General features: G+C 37.7%; 1 protein-coding gene across 9 annotated transcripts in view; it reads right to left on the bottom strand.

The window, feature by feature from the left end:
* Positions 1-13,916, bottom strand: part of pan2 (poly(A) specific ribonuclease subunit PAN2) — a 94,779-nt gene that overhangs the window by 72,112 nt on the left and 8,751 nt on the right. For all 9 annotated transcript variants that reach the window (XR_011347408.1, XR_011347407.1, XM_069906363.1 and 6 more), the window contains one exon: positions 13,434-13,554. Coding sequence is in view for 7 of the 9 variants with exons in the window: in XM_069906363.1 (XP_069762464.1) it covers positions 13,434-13,554 (121 nt within the window). In the remaining 2 variants the exon portion in view is untranslated. The remainder of the gene's footprint in view (positions 1-13,433; positions 13,555-13,916) is intronic.

Raw genomic sequence — 13,916 nt, 5'->3', positions numbered from 1 at the left:
TACAGAACAAAAGTTGGCTTCTTTTGATAGATCTTTTTGCATAAGGGTTATCACAAGTCATCTCCTGTTTTGCAGATATCTGGGGTGCAGCGCTCCCATCTTAATCCTCCAGGCCAGACTATCCTGTTGTTTTGATCAGAAATTAATTCATCACCAGATATTTCTAGTCACCATTCTGTTCCTGTCTGGCCAATTTCTGCTGTTCTCTTTAACACTTCCTCATGCCTTAATCTTCCTCCTAGACTGGTTTTCCATTCCCTTTCTTTCTTGCAGGCCATTCTTTGTTCTGGTCTGGCCTGTGTCTCCTGTGCTACTCACCACCTCCTTCAGTTGGAGCTTTCCTCCTAAATCGTTTTATGAATTTCCTCTCCCTGTATTTGGGAGCAGACAATTTTGCTCAGCCAACTTCGCTCCATGCTGTGATTGCCACTTAATCACATTCCTCTTTTTCCCTGAACCATGCAGTACATATCAACTTATTAATTAATCATTTCTTTCATAATGTTTTAACCCCTAGATTCCAACAAAGTGTAGGCTGCTGATGGTTTTTTTTTTTAATTTTTTATTTTTCACACCATAAATCACAATAGCCATGATATACACTTTTTCTTTTCCACACATTTACAGTGACTTTTTCTTCCCCCCCCTCCCTCCTCCCAAGCCACCCCCCCACCCCCCCCTCTCACTATTACATCTGTTTTAATACATGACAATAAAAATCTTGAAATAGTGGAAGATGGCAACATGCTGTTTCTCAGAAGGAATTGCGCATGAACCACAAAAGGTTGGCTTGCAGGTGCAACAGGAAATCAAGAAGGTAAATGGGCCTTCATTGCTGGAGGGATTGAAGAGGGTCCTGCTGCAACTGTACAGGGTACTGGCAACGCTGCATCCGGGACCAAATAGGCTTCCCTCAGGTCAAGCAAAGGGTGAACTTGAGCTACCTACTCCTGACCTGTAACATTATCCTGCTAAAGTTATATCCTAAAGTTTAACATTACATATGTTGAAAGAAGAGAAAACATGCAGATGTTGTTGAAAATTTTCAATAAATATTTAGTTCGGCCCTCGACTTAGTCCAAGTTTTTAATTTTGGCCCTCCGTGAATTTGAGTTTGACACCCCTGCCCTAAGCTGTAGTAATAATGTCTTTAAACACATGCAGGGAATTGGAGTTACAGTTCATTGTTTCAAAGTTACAGTTTATAAGTAGTGTCACAGATCAAACACCAGAAAGAAACATTGTATATTTTTTGTTTCACTTGACAATGGCAGTTGCCCCAGCCCTCCCATTAATATAAACAAATGCCTCTTGGAGTGTGGGCTTCAGGAGCTTTTATTTAAAATCACAAATTGTCTGACTTTCAGTCCTGACTCCTCCTGGTTATCATTCCAGAGATCCAACGCAGGCATTTGTGGCACCCATTTAGCATTCTGGTGTCAGACGATAGCCCAGGAAAGTGGGACGCTCTGGATATACGTCTGCTGGCCTGCTCCCTGCCACACCACAGGACAGAATGGCAATCTGGGCACTGTGCTTAGGGAGCACCCAAGCATGAGGCCAAGGTGCGGGATGCCCGAGCCAAGAGAGGGCTCTGGCACCTGATGGATGACCTTGCACAACTTGCTCGCAGACATTGTGGTAAGGATGCTCACATTTGCATTCCAAGCCAGAGAAAACAGGCACGCGAGTCAGTGACCAGACAAACTTCTTTCTCTAACCACCCCTCTGACATTGGGGAGCAGCTCCCACAACACCCTGCTCCATTGGAAACATAATGACCTTGTTTGGTCTTGGAGGGAGGGGGAAGAGAGCTGATAAGGCGTTGTCATTGAATTTCATTATGTGCCTTGTCCAACAAACAGAAGGCACTTTCCGCTTGATTAGTATAATTTTTTCAAACATATGTCTTTTTGGTTTTTTTATAGTTATAATAATTACTGATGGTTTTCGTAGTGATGTCACTTCGGAGGGGTGGAATATTGGGTGTAGAGGAAATGTGGTCTCCCTGCTTGTCTGGAACGTGTTTATTACGCATGGTAACGTGCCCTCCCTGTCCATCAAGGTTAGACTCCCATTAGTGCACATCATGCCTTTGGCTAATGTAAATCACCTAGGATCATTATTGGCTAAAAGCACAGCACATTTTTTTCTCTCTGCTTTGTGCTCCAAGGCCCAGACATTGCTCCACGCCAGGTCGCCACTGTTGACATTGCTGAAAGCGTTGCAGGTCAGGTGTGCGCGACACTGAAGCTGAGCTTTAGTATTGTGATAGATCAAAACTTGCAGGGAGCCGCACCCTGTTGGTACAAGGAACCAGGTGTGTGTAAAGGTCCGTGTGTGTAGTGTGACAGAATATGTTGTGTTTTATATTGTATATAGGTATGATTTTGGGAGATTAAGTGTGGCAGGTTTTTTTTAGTGTAGGTCACAAACAAACATTTCAAAACAGATCTCATTTAAAATACTGGAGCTCTGCTCAAGCCACACAGGCCGGCTCCAAGAGCCTTTGCAAAAACTTTTAAGAGTGCCCAAGGGACTTCACTAATGGAATGTTGTTTTGAAAAGCAACAGATGAAAGAACTCGGAGCACCAGGCTGTCTTTTTAAATTTTTTTTATTTTTCACACTTATAAACCACATTGATCAAGATACATACATTTTCCTTTTCAAATATATACAGTGTTGTTTTTCCCCCCCTCCCTCTTCCCATCCCACCCTCCCTACCTCCCCTCCCATTCTCTGGGTTTTTTGGTATATTGCTTTTTGTGATTTTATTTAATATCTGGTTTAGATCTTCCCAAAATGTTTTCACTTTCTCACATGTCCAAATTGCATGAATTGTTGTTCCTATTTCCTTTTTACAGCGAAAACATCTGTCAGATACTGTTGGGACCCATTTATTTAACTTTTGAGGTGTAATGTATAGCCTGTATATCCAGTTATATTGTACATACATAACCTCGTGTTTATTGTATTTCTCATAGTTCCAGAGCATAACTTCTCCCATGCTTCCTTCTTTATCTTTGTTTAAATCTTGTTCCCATTTTTGTTTAGTTTTACCATTTGTTTCCTCATTCTCCTTTTCTTGCAGTTTAATATACATATTTGTTATAAATTTTTTGATTATCATTGTGTCTGTAATCACATATTCAAAATTACTTCCCTCTGGTAACCTCAGACTGCTTCCCAATTTGTCCTTCAAGTAGGATTTCAGTTGGTAGTATGCCAACACTGTATCTTGAGTTATATTATATTTATCCTTCATTTGTTCAAAGGATAGTAATTTATTTCCTGAAAAGCAATTTTCTATTCTTTTGATCTCTTTTTTCTCCCATTCTCTAAAGGAAAGGTTATCTATTGTAAAAGGGATTAGCTGATTTTGCGTCAGTATTAGTTTTGGTAATTGGTAATTTGTTTTATTCCTTTCTACATGAATCTTCTTCCAAATATTAAGCAGATGATGTAATACTGGAGAATTCCTACGTTGTACCAATTTTTCATCCCATTTATATAATATATGTTCAGGTATCTTCTCCCCTATTTAATCTAGTTCTAATCTAGTCCAATCTGGCTTTTCCCTTGTTTGATAAAAATCTGATAGGTATCTTAATTGTGCGGCTCTATAATAATTTTTAAAGTTTGGCAGTTGTAAGCCTCCTTGTTTATACCATTATGTTAATTTATTTAGTGCTATCCTCGGTTTCCACCCTTCCCATAAAAATTTCCTTATTATTTTCTTTAACTCCTTGAAGAATTTCTCCGTCAAGTGTATTGGCAATGCCTGAAATAGGTATTGTATCCTTGGGAAAATGTTCATTTTAATACAGTTTATCCTTCCTATTAGTGTTAGTGGTAAGTCTTTCCAATACTCTAAGTCGTCCTGTAATTTTTTCATTAGTGGATAATAATTGAGTTTATATAGATGGCCGAGGTTTTTATTTATTTGTATAGCTAGATATCGTATTGCTTGCATTTGCCATCTGAATGGTGATTCTTTCTTAAATTTTGAGAAATCGGCATTATTCATTGGCATTGCTTCACTTTTATTTGCGTTAATCTTGTAACCTGACACTTCTCCATATTCCTTCAATTTCTGGTTCTGTTAAGTATACCATAACGTCATCTGCAAATAGAATGATTTTATATTCCTTGTCTTTTATTTTTATCCCTTTTATTTTATTTTCTGTTCTTATCAATTCTGCTAGTGGTTCTATAGCTAACGCAAACAATAAGGGTGATAGTGGGCATCCCTGCCTTGTTGACCTGCTTAAGTTAAATTGTTTTGATATATATCCATTTACTGTCACTTTCACCAATGGCCCCTTATATAATGCTTTAATCCAATTAATATATTTCTCTGGTAAACTGAATTTTTGTAGTACTTTGAATAAATAATTCCATTCTACTCTGTCAAAGGCCTTCTCTGCGTCCAAAGCAACTGCTACTGTTGGAGCTTTATTCGCTTCTACTGCATGAATTAAGTTAATAAATTTACAAATATTGTCTGTTTTTCATCTTTTTTTAATAAATCCAGTTTGGTCTAGATTTACTATTTTTGGTACATAGTCGGCTAATCTGTTTGCTAATAGTTTAGCTATTATCTTATAATCTGTGTTAAGTAAAGATATTGGTCTATATGACGCTGGTGCGAGTGGATCTTACCCTGTCTTTGGTATTACTGCAATTATTGCTGTTTTGCATGAATCTGGTAAGCTTTGTGTTTTATCAATCTGGTTGATTACTTCCAGGAGGGGAGGAATTAATAAATCTTTAAATGTTTTATAGAATTCTATTGGGAATCTATCCTCTCCTGGTGTTTTATTATTCGGTAGTTTTTTTATTATCTCTTGTATTTCTACTATTTCAAATGGTTAATTTATTTTGTTCCTGTTTGTAATTTCGGTAGTTCAATTTTAGTTAAAAATTCATCTATTTTGTCTTCTTTCCCTTCGTTTTCAGTTTGGTATAATTGTTCGTAGAATTCTCTGAAGTTTTCATTAATCTCCGTTGGATTATATGTGATTTGTTTGTCTTTTTTCTTTGATGCCAATACCATTCTCTTAGTTTGTTCTGTCTTAAGCTGCCATGCTAGAATTTTGTGCGTTTTTTTCTCCTAGTTCATAATATTTCTGTTTTGTCTTCATTATGTTCTTCTCCACCTTATATGTTTGTAGTGTTTCATATTTTATTTTTTTACCTGCCAATTCTCTTCTTTTAGTTGTGTTTTCCTTCATTGCTAATTCTTTTTCTATATTTGCTATTTCCCTTTCCAACTGCTCTGTTTCCTGATTGTAGTCCTTCTTCATCTTGGTTACATAACTTATTATTTGCCCTCTAATGAACGCTTTCATTGCGTCCCATAGTATAAACTTATCTTTCACTGATTCCGTATTTATTTCAAAGTACATTTTAATTTGTCTTTCAATGAATTCTCTAAAATCCTGCCTTTTAAGTAGCATGGAGTTTAATCTCCATCTATTCATTCTTGGAGGGATGTCCTCTAACTCTATTGTCAATAGCAGGGGTGAGTGGTCCGATAATATTCTAGCTTTATATTCTGTTTTTCTTACTCTGTCTTGCATACGAGCTGATAACAGGAATAGGTCTATTCTTGAGTATGTTTTATGTATGCCCGAATAATATGAATATTCCTTTTCCTTTGGGTGTTGTTTCCTCCATATATCCAAAAGTTGCATTTCTTGCATCGATTTAATTATAAATTTGGTTCCTTTGTTCTTTCTGTTAATTTTTATCCCAGTTTTATCCATGTTTGAATCCAAATTAAGATTGAAATCCCCTCCTATTAGTATGTTCCCTTGCGTGTCTGCTATCTTCAAAAAAAATATCTTGCATAAATTTTTGATCTTCTTCGTTAGGTGAATATACATTGAGTAAATTCCAAAACTCCGAATATATCTGACATTTTATCATTACATATCTCCCTGCTGGATCTATTGTTTCCTCTTCTATTTTAATTGGTACATTTTTACTGATTAATATAGCTACTCCTCTAGCTTTTGAATTATATGACGCTGCTGTTACATGTCCTACCCAATCTCTCTTTAATTTCTTGTGCTCCATTTCAGTTAAATGTGTTTCTTGCATGAATGCTATATCAATTTTTTCTTTTTTCAGTAAATTTAGCAGTTTCTTCCTTTTGATTTGGTTATGTATTCCGTTAATATTTAAAGTCATATAGTTCAACGTGGCCATTTCATACTTTGTTTATCTTTCCTTTCCGTTTGCTCATCATCACCTTTCCTTCTTATCCATTTCTGCTTTCTTGTTTTGAACACTTTATAAGACAACATTTCTAAAACATCAAACATTTCCCTTATTCTCCTATCTAAAATTTCTTTAACCCCACTATCCCCTCCCCTTCCTGAGTTGCCCTTTATCCCTTGTCGGGCAACCACATCTCCCCTCTCCATTTGGATTTGCGAATTCACTCGCAAGCGTCAACTGATTTCGCAGTGACCGTAACTCCTCCCCACCTAGCCCCCCCAGAAAAGATTTCAATTTTCATATAAAACAAAGATCACTCTCTTAATTCCTTCCTTACTTCCTCTCTTCCCTTTCTTTCCCTTATTAGTTCTTATCTATACTCTATATATTTTCCTTTAAATACGGATACACTCATGTACACAGATACACACACACACACACACACACACACACACACACACACACACACACACACACACACACACACACACACACACACACACACCCCCCATATACACAAATACATATAGTTCGTGGTCATTTTTACTCTCGTTACATGTCTTCTTCTCTCTGCCTGTTTTGTAGTTGTTCTGCAAATTTTCGTGCTTCCTCCGGATCCAAGAATAGTCTGTTTTGCTGCCCTGGAATAACTATTTTAAGTACCGCTGGGTACTTTAGCATAAATTTATATCCCTTTTTCCATAGGATCGCTTTTGCTGTATTAAACTCCTTTCTCTTCTTCAGGAGTTCAAAACTTATGTCTGGATAGAAAAAAATTTTTTGACCTTTGTATTCCAGTGGCTTTTTGTCTTCTCTTATTTTCTTCATTGCTTTCTCCAATATATTTTCTCTTGTTGTATATCTTAAGAATTTTACTAAAATGGATCTTGGTTTTTGTTGTGGCTGTGGTTTCAGGGCTAATGTTCTATGTGCCCTCTCTATTTCCATTTCTTCTTGTAATTCTGGTCTTCCTTGGACCCTGGGGATCCAATCTTTTATAAATTCTCTCATATTCTTGCCTTCTTCATCTTCCTTAAGGCCCACTATCTTTATATTATTTCTTCTATTATAATTTTCCATTATATCTATCTTCTAAGCTAACAGCTCTTGTGTCTCTTAGATTCTTCTAATTTCTCTTTTAAGTCCTCTACTTCCATTTCTACAGCTGTTTCTCGTTCTTCCACCTTGTCCACTCTTTTTCCTATATCTGACATGACCATCTCTAATCTATTCAATTTTTCTTCTGCACTTTTAATTTTTCTTTTTATTTCACTAAATTCTTGTAATTGCCATTCTTTTACTGATTCCATATATTTTTAAAAAATATATATATCCATTGTCTTGCCTTTCCCTTCTTCTTCCATTTCTCTCTGTTCTTCTTCTTCTTCCTCTGGGTTGGTCATCTGTTGTTTCCTTGTTTTCTTTTTACTGTCTTCTTTCTTGTTCTCGTTGTTTTCTATGTTCTCTTCCTGTTGTTGTGTTGCAGCTGTCATTCTCAGCTGTGGAGATCGACTCCTCTGCTGGTCCCCCCTCCCGTCAGTGTTTTTTTTTCATGCGCAACTCCTCGCGCATGCGCGTTTGTGCACTTTTACTTGGCTCCATGAGCCATTTTTGTAGTCCCGAGCTCGGGACTTCAACTGACCCTAGGGAGCGGGCTTCTCTCTCTGCGGCGGGCCTCCTCGGACAGGTAAGGCCTTCACCTTCTTCTTCCGATGTTCTTTCTTCTTCTCTTCTTCCCGTTGCTTTCGACTTTTCTTTCTTCGCTGCCATTTTCTTCCCACCTTTACTTTCACTTTTTTTTAATTTTTATGTTTGTGCCTTTGTGTTTTGTGTGGTTTTTTTTTAAACTTTTCCGGAGAGGGCTGGAGTTCCCTGACCGGCCACTACTCCATCACGTGACTCCCCCGCCGCAGGCTCTGAGTGCAGTTTGCTGTTCTAGGAGGGTCATGTGGTTTTGCAAGCAGAGAGAGAGAGTCAAACAGGCTCTCTCTCTGAGTGAGAGAGAGAGAGCGAATTCAGTTCTACAGTCGCCACTGGGACTGGAACAGGACAAGCTGGAAAACTTGTGGGAAAACGCCATTTTGAAGATGGGTTGTGAGTGCTTAATTCAGCCTGGTCAAAGCCCTTGTAGTCCATACAAGAGGAGAGAATGGCTTTATAATGTTTCACTTGAAATAAGGGAAACAAAAAGGAACTCTGCGGTGACTATAAAGAAAGAAGTTATCATCTGGAAAACCCTGATGGGGCAAGTTTCTTCGGCAAGACACTGACGTGGCTGATTAAAAGGAATCAGTTGTGGCTGTCCAGCAAACAACAAATCGCTCTCTAAAAACCAACAAGAAACTTCCTGAGCGGTAACCATTTACCTTTCAAACACCAAAGCCTGGTGAAATTAATAAATATTAAATTCTGTGCACAGTATAAGAATTGCTTGCAACCAGTGAACTTGGAGAAATGAGAAGTGAGATTGGACTTTGAATTAAAGAACTTTTCTGAACTTACACACACATTACATACACGTGCGCTTAGAATTAAAGTGGGGGCGGGGGGTAAGTAAGTTAATAGTGATAAGTTAAAGTTTGATCCTGTTTTCATGTTTAAAGATAATTAAAAGCAACTTTTAAGTAACCATTTGTCTTGGTGAATATCTATTGCTGCTGGGTTTTTGGGTCCTCTGGGCTCATAACATTTTGAAGGCTCATCCTTTCGGATTGATAATTGGAGTTTTTGTAATTTATTGGTTAATTTGTTTTTCCAAGCCATTTTAAAGCTTGTGTGTGTGTTGAAAACAGCAGCAATGGATGTTGATACATTTTTGTCACAACCATCACCTGCAGAACTGCAGAGCAAGAGAAAAGAGGAACTGATGGATATTTCCAAGGCATTAAAGCTGATTGAAGTCAAGCATTGGATGAGGAAAATACAAATACAGAGGATTATAGTGAAATATTATACAGGTGAGGGAAAATTTATTGAGAAATACTTTAAAAATTTTCTGGAGGATAGATCTTTTGAGTGGCAACTGGAATTGGAGAAATCGAGGGTGGAAGAGGAAAGAGAGAAATAGAGGGTGGTAGATGAAAGAGAGAAATGGAATTTTGAGTTGCAGAGACAACAATAAGAGGCAGATCAAGCTGAAAAACAAAGAGAGGAGGATGAAAAACAGAGGATATATGAGGCAGAGGAAACTGAAAGATGGAGGGAGGACGATGGAAGACAAAGAAAATATGACTTGGAAAAGATTGAAAGGGACTTTCACTGAGAGAAGATAAAAATTGAGATGGAAGGAGGTAAGAGAATTGAGGCTGTAACTCCTGGGGAGAGGTCTTTGGTTAGTAGAGAGGCAAATCTAGTTCTTCCTTTTGATGAGGGAGATATAAATTCACATTTTCAGCTTTTTGAAAAGGTTGCTGAGAGTTCAAAATGGCCAGAAGAAAAATGGCCTCTTATGCTCCAAAGTGTATTGCACACTCTAGCTTGACTACTGAGCAAATGACAAATTATGATACTGTTAAACAAGCAGTATTGAAAGCTTATGAGTTGGTTCCAGAAGCATATAGACAAAAATGTAGGAGTTGGTGCATCTCAAAAGGAATAAATAATGATTTTGACAGATTGAGAGAATTGATATTAATTGAGGAAATTAAAAGGTGTTCCAAATGAAATTAAATTATACCTGGATGAGAGAGACGTGGGAACGTGGCAGCAAACAGCTAGGTTAGCGGATGAATTTGCCTTGATTCACAAAAATACATTTCAGAATAGTAGGCATTTTCAGAGAGTTAATGTGGAACAGGTTAGTCACCCTGTTCAGAGGGTTAATGTGGAGCAGAATAGTAGGCCTGAAATTAAGCCTGGGGAGAATGTTAAGAGAAAACATGAAGGCAAGGTAGGAAAGGACAGAACTTCTGCATTTGTATGTCATTTTTGTAAGAAACCTGGTCATGTTATTGTGAATTGTTTAGTGTTGAAAAAGATGAGAAAAGGAGGTTTTACCAGAAGCGTGTTGAATTTTAGGAGAGCAGATGTTCTAAACCTGGTAAGGGTGTTATGGACGTTTTCAAACCATTTGTGTCAGAGGGCTTGGTTTCAGTAAAGGAGGGAGAATTACAGGTTCCAGTTAAAATTCTTAGAGATACCGGAGCTGCTCAGTCCCTGTGGTTGGAAAATGTTTTAACTCTTGATCAAAAGACTGACACAGGGGAGACAACTTTGATTAAAGGTGTTGGAGGTGAGGTAGAGTTGATATCTCTTCACAACATAGTGCTGAATTCAGAATTAGTTAAAGGACCTGCTGTAGTAGGAGTAATTTCAAAGTTTCCCATGCAAGGAGTCTCAAAAAAGTTGGGTCAGTTTTGAGATTAACAAACCAGCCTAGTAAGGATGATGTTAAGGAGGATTGTGAGATATTTCCTGCATGTGCTGTAACAAGGTTTTTGGCTAAGAAAATTATGAGAGAAGAGGAAGATCAAGTTGATAGAGACTTGCCCAGTGCTCTGAAATAGTCTTGAAAGAGCAGGTTAATTGTGAGAGTAAAGATTTCTCTTTGTCAAGGAAAGAGTTAATTCAACAACAGAGGACAGATACAGATCCTATTGACTTCAGGGATAAAGCAGTAAGTGAACAGGAGATTAAAGAAATGGCTTGTGGATATGACTCGAAGGGTGCATTCTTAATGAAACCCTATTTAGAGGATAAGGGTAGTGGAGAATAGTCTGTATCAGAGGTGTTAGTTGTTGACAGGGTTGAGGAAGTTATGGATTATATTATGGAAACAGAATCTTGTGAGGGTAACCTTAAAGAAACCATGGTCCTTGAGCACCTGACTAACTCAGCAATTTTGGAAAATTTGGAGGAAGTTAGGTCATCTTAAGTCACAAGAACAGATGCAGTTGAAGGAATTAATTTTTAAATATAAAAATGTGTTTCCTAATGTGCCAAAAAGGACATCAGTGATTTATCATGATGTGGACATGGGAGAAACAAGTCCCATAAAACAACACCCATATAGAATAAACATTCAGAAGAGTGAAATCATGGATCAGGAGGTGGAATATATGTTGAAAAATAATATTATTAGATCTTTGAACTCAGATTGGAGTTGTTGTGTTCTGGTACCGAAACCAGATGGAATTGTTAGATTCTGTACAGATTACAATACGGTTAATACAGTAACTAAAACAGATGCTTATCCTATTCCGAGGATAGATTACTGTATTGATAAAATTGGGAAAGCTAAATTTCTCACTAAGTTGGATTTGTTGAAGGATTACTGGTGTGTGCCTCTAACTGAGAGAGAAAATAATATTTTGGCTTTTGTAACTCCATCCAGTTTATATGAGTATAGTGTGTTACCTTTTGGCAAGAAAAATGCCCCTGCAACATTCCAAAGGATAATTAATTTGTTAATCCAGGATTGATACATACAGATGCTTATATTGATGACTTGGTCACAAAAAGTAACACATGGAAAGAACAACTAAGGGAATTGGACAAATTGTTTGCAAGATTATCCAAAGCAAATTTAACTGTTAATTTAGCAAAAATTGAATTTGCAAATGCTACTGTAATATACTTAGATCATGTAGTTGGTCATGGCAAAGTTGCACCTATTCAAGCTAAGATTAATGCAATTTCTGAATTTCCTATTCCCAATAGCAAGAAAGCAGTGAGAAGGTTTTTATGAATGGCAGGATATTATAGGAAATTTTGCCGAGGTTGCTCTTCCTTTAACCAATCTTTTGAAGAAAGGGGTGAAATTTGTGTGGACTAAAGTTTGTCAGACAGCTTTGGAAAATTTAAAGGTTATGCTATGCCATTACCCGGTTTTAAAATCTCCTGATTTTGACAGACCATTTTCTTTAGTCGTGGATGCCAGTGAGGGGGAAGCAGGTGCAGTTTTATTACCCCCATTTTGAAGATGGGTTGTGAGTGTTTAGCTCAGCCTGGTCAAAGCCCTTGTAGTTCATACAAGAGGAGAGGACTGGCTATATAATGTTTCACTTGAAATAAGGAAAACAAAAAGGAACTCTGCGGTGACTATAAAGAAAGAAGTTATCATCTGGAAAACCCTGATGGAGCAAGTTTCTTTGGTAAGACACTGATGTGGCTAATTAAAAGGAATCAGTTGTGGGTGTCCAGCGAACAACAAATCTCTCTCTGAAAACTGACAAGAACCGTCCTGAGCAGTAACCATTTACCTTTCAAATGCCAAAACCTGGTGAAATTCATAAATATTAAATTCTTTGCACAGTATAAGAATTGCCTGCAACCAGTGAACTTGAAGGAATGAGAAGTGAGATTGGACTGTGAATTAAAGAACTTTTCTAAACTTACACACACATTACATACATGTGCACTTAGAATTAGAAAGGGGGGGGGGTTAAGTAAGTTAATAGTGATAAGTTAAAGTTTGATCTTGTTTTTATGTTTAAAGATGATTAAAAGCAACTTTTGTTTAAGTAACCATTTGTCTTGCTGTTGGGTTTTGGGGTCCTCTGGGCTAGTAACAGTAGTTTTTGTACTCAAGTGCGTGTCCCTGTCGAGTATAGGTTCGCTATTGTCGGAGTCCAACCTGGGTCCAAGATGAATATCTATATCATCACTTAAATGAATTAGTAATTGAGTACCATTTAACTTTCTCCTGTTTGTCTCCTGTGTGTTAATTAAAGTTACGTGTGATTGTAACACTTATGTCCAGACTTCTCTCTGTGAACCCACCGAACCTGATACTCTTTCCAACACGACAGGGATAGAGCCTCAATTCAAAGTAGATTTAACGACAGAGATGAGGAGGAATTGGTTTTCCTGGAGAGGAGGGAGTCTGTGAAATTCTCTGCCCAAAGAAGTAGTAGAAGCTACCTTATTATATAATTTAAGACACAGTTTTATGCACAGTAAGGGAATTAGGAGTTTATGGGGGGAAAAGGCAGGTACGTGAAGCAGAGTACACAGCCAGATCAGCCACGATTTTATTGAATGCAGAGCCGGCTTGACAGGCCAGATGAAAGACTCGTACTCCTGTTTCTCTTTGTCCTTCTTCTCAAAGTGTCAAGAAACAGGGGTTACAAGTTAGCACCAACATGGTTCAGACCCTGAGAGGCTCCTCATACACATTATCCATCATGAGAACTATTGGAAAGATCTGCTCTACAACAAACATTTTTTCCAGTTTAAAATACTTTGGGTGTATGCCCAGAACCTCACCTTTTCACTTTCTTGTACTGCATTCAAGTCAATTTCTCTGATATGATTCTGAAGACCTCCCAGAAGAACAGAGTCATTGTCAGTGAGGAGGAGACTGTGCATATCGTCAATTTCATCCATACTAAACAAAAAGAAAGCATTTAATTCATTGATTGGAACAAATGAAGAAAACAGAATATGCAGGAAACACTCCTTGAAGTTTTCTATTCCTTCTTGGAATACAATGCCAAAGGTGTCCTTGCCTCATAAAGTAGCGACATATAGCAATTTTACCAAGAACAGATTAAGGAGAATGTCTTTCTGCCCTCTAAATTTGGCTCCTAACAGATATCTACAGATATGCAGCTAATCCTTTATTGATGCAAAGCAAAAAAACAGCAATCAAGTCCATACAGGAACAGCCATTCAAGTGAGCTGTAGACTAGCTCTTTGCAATGTAGAAAGACATTCTAGTTGACACTTGCACAAGAAGGATGAAAATGA

This window comes from Narcine bancroftii, chromosome 12 (assembly GCF_036971445.1).
Source record: "Narcine bancroftii isolate sNarBan1 chromosome 12, sNarBan1.hap1, whole genome shotgun sequence".
NCBI classification, from domain to species: domain Eukaryota; kingdom Metazoa; phylum Chordata; class Chondrichthyes; order Torpediniformes; family Narcinidae; genus Narcine; species Narcine bancroftii.
This window is presented reverse-complemented; position numbering and strand designations above follow the sequence as displayed.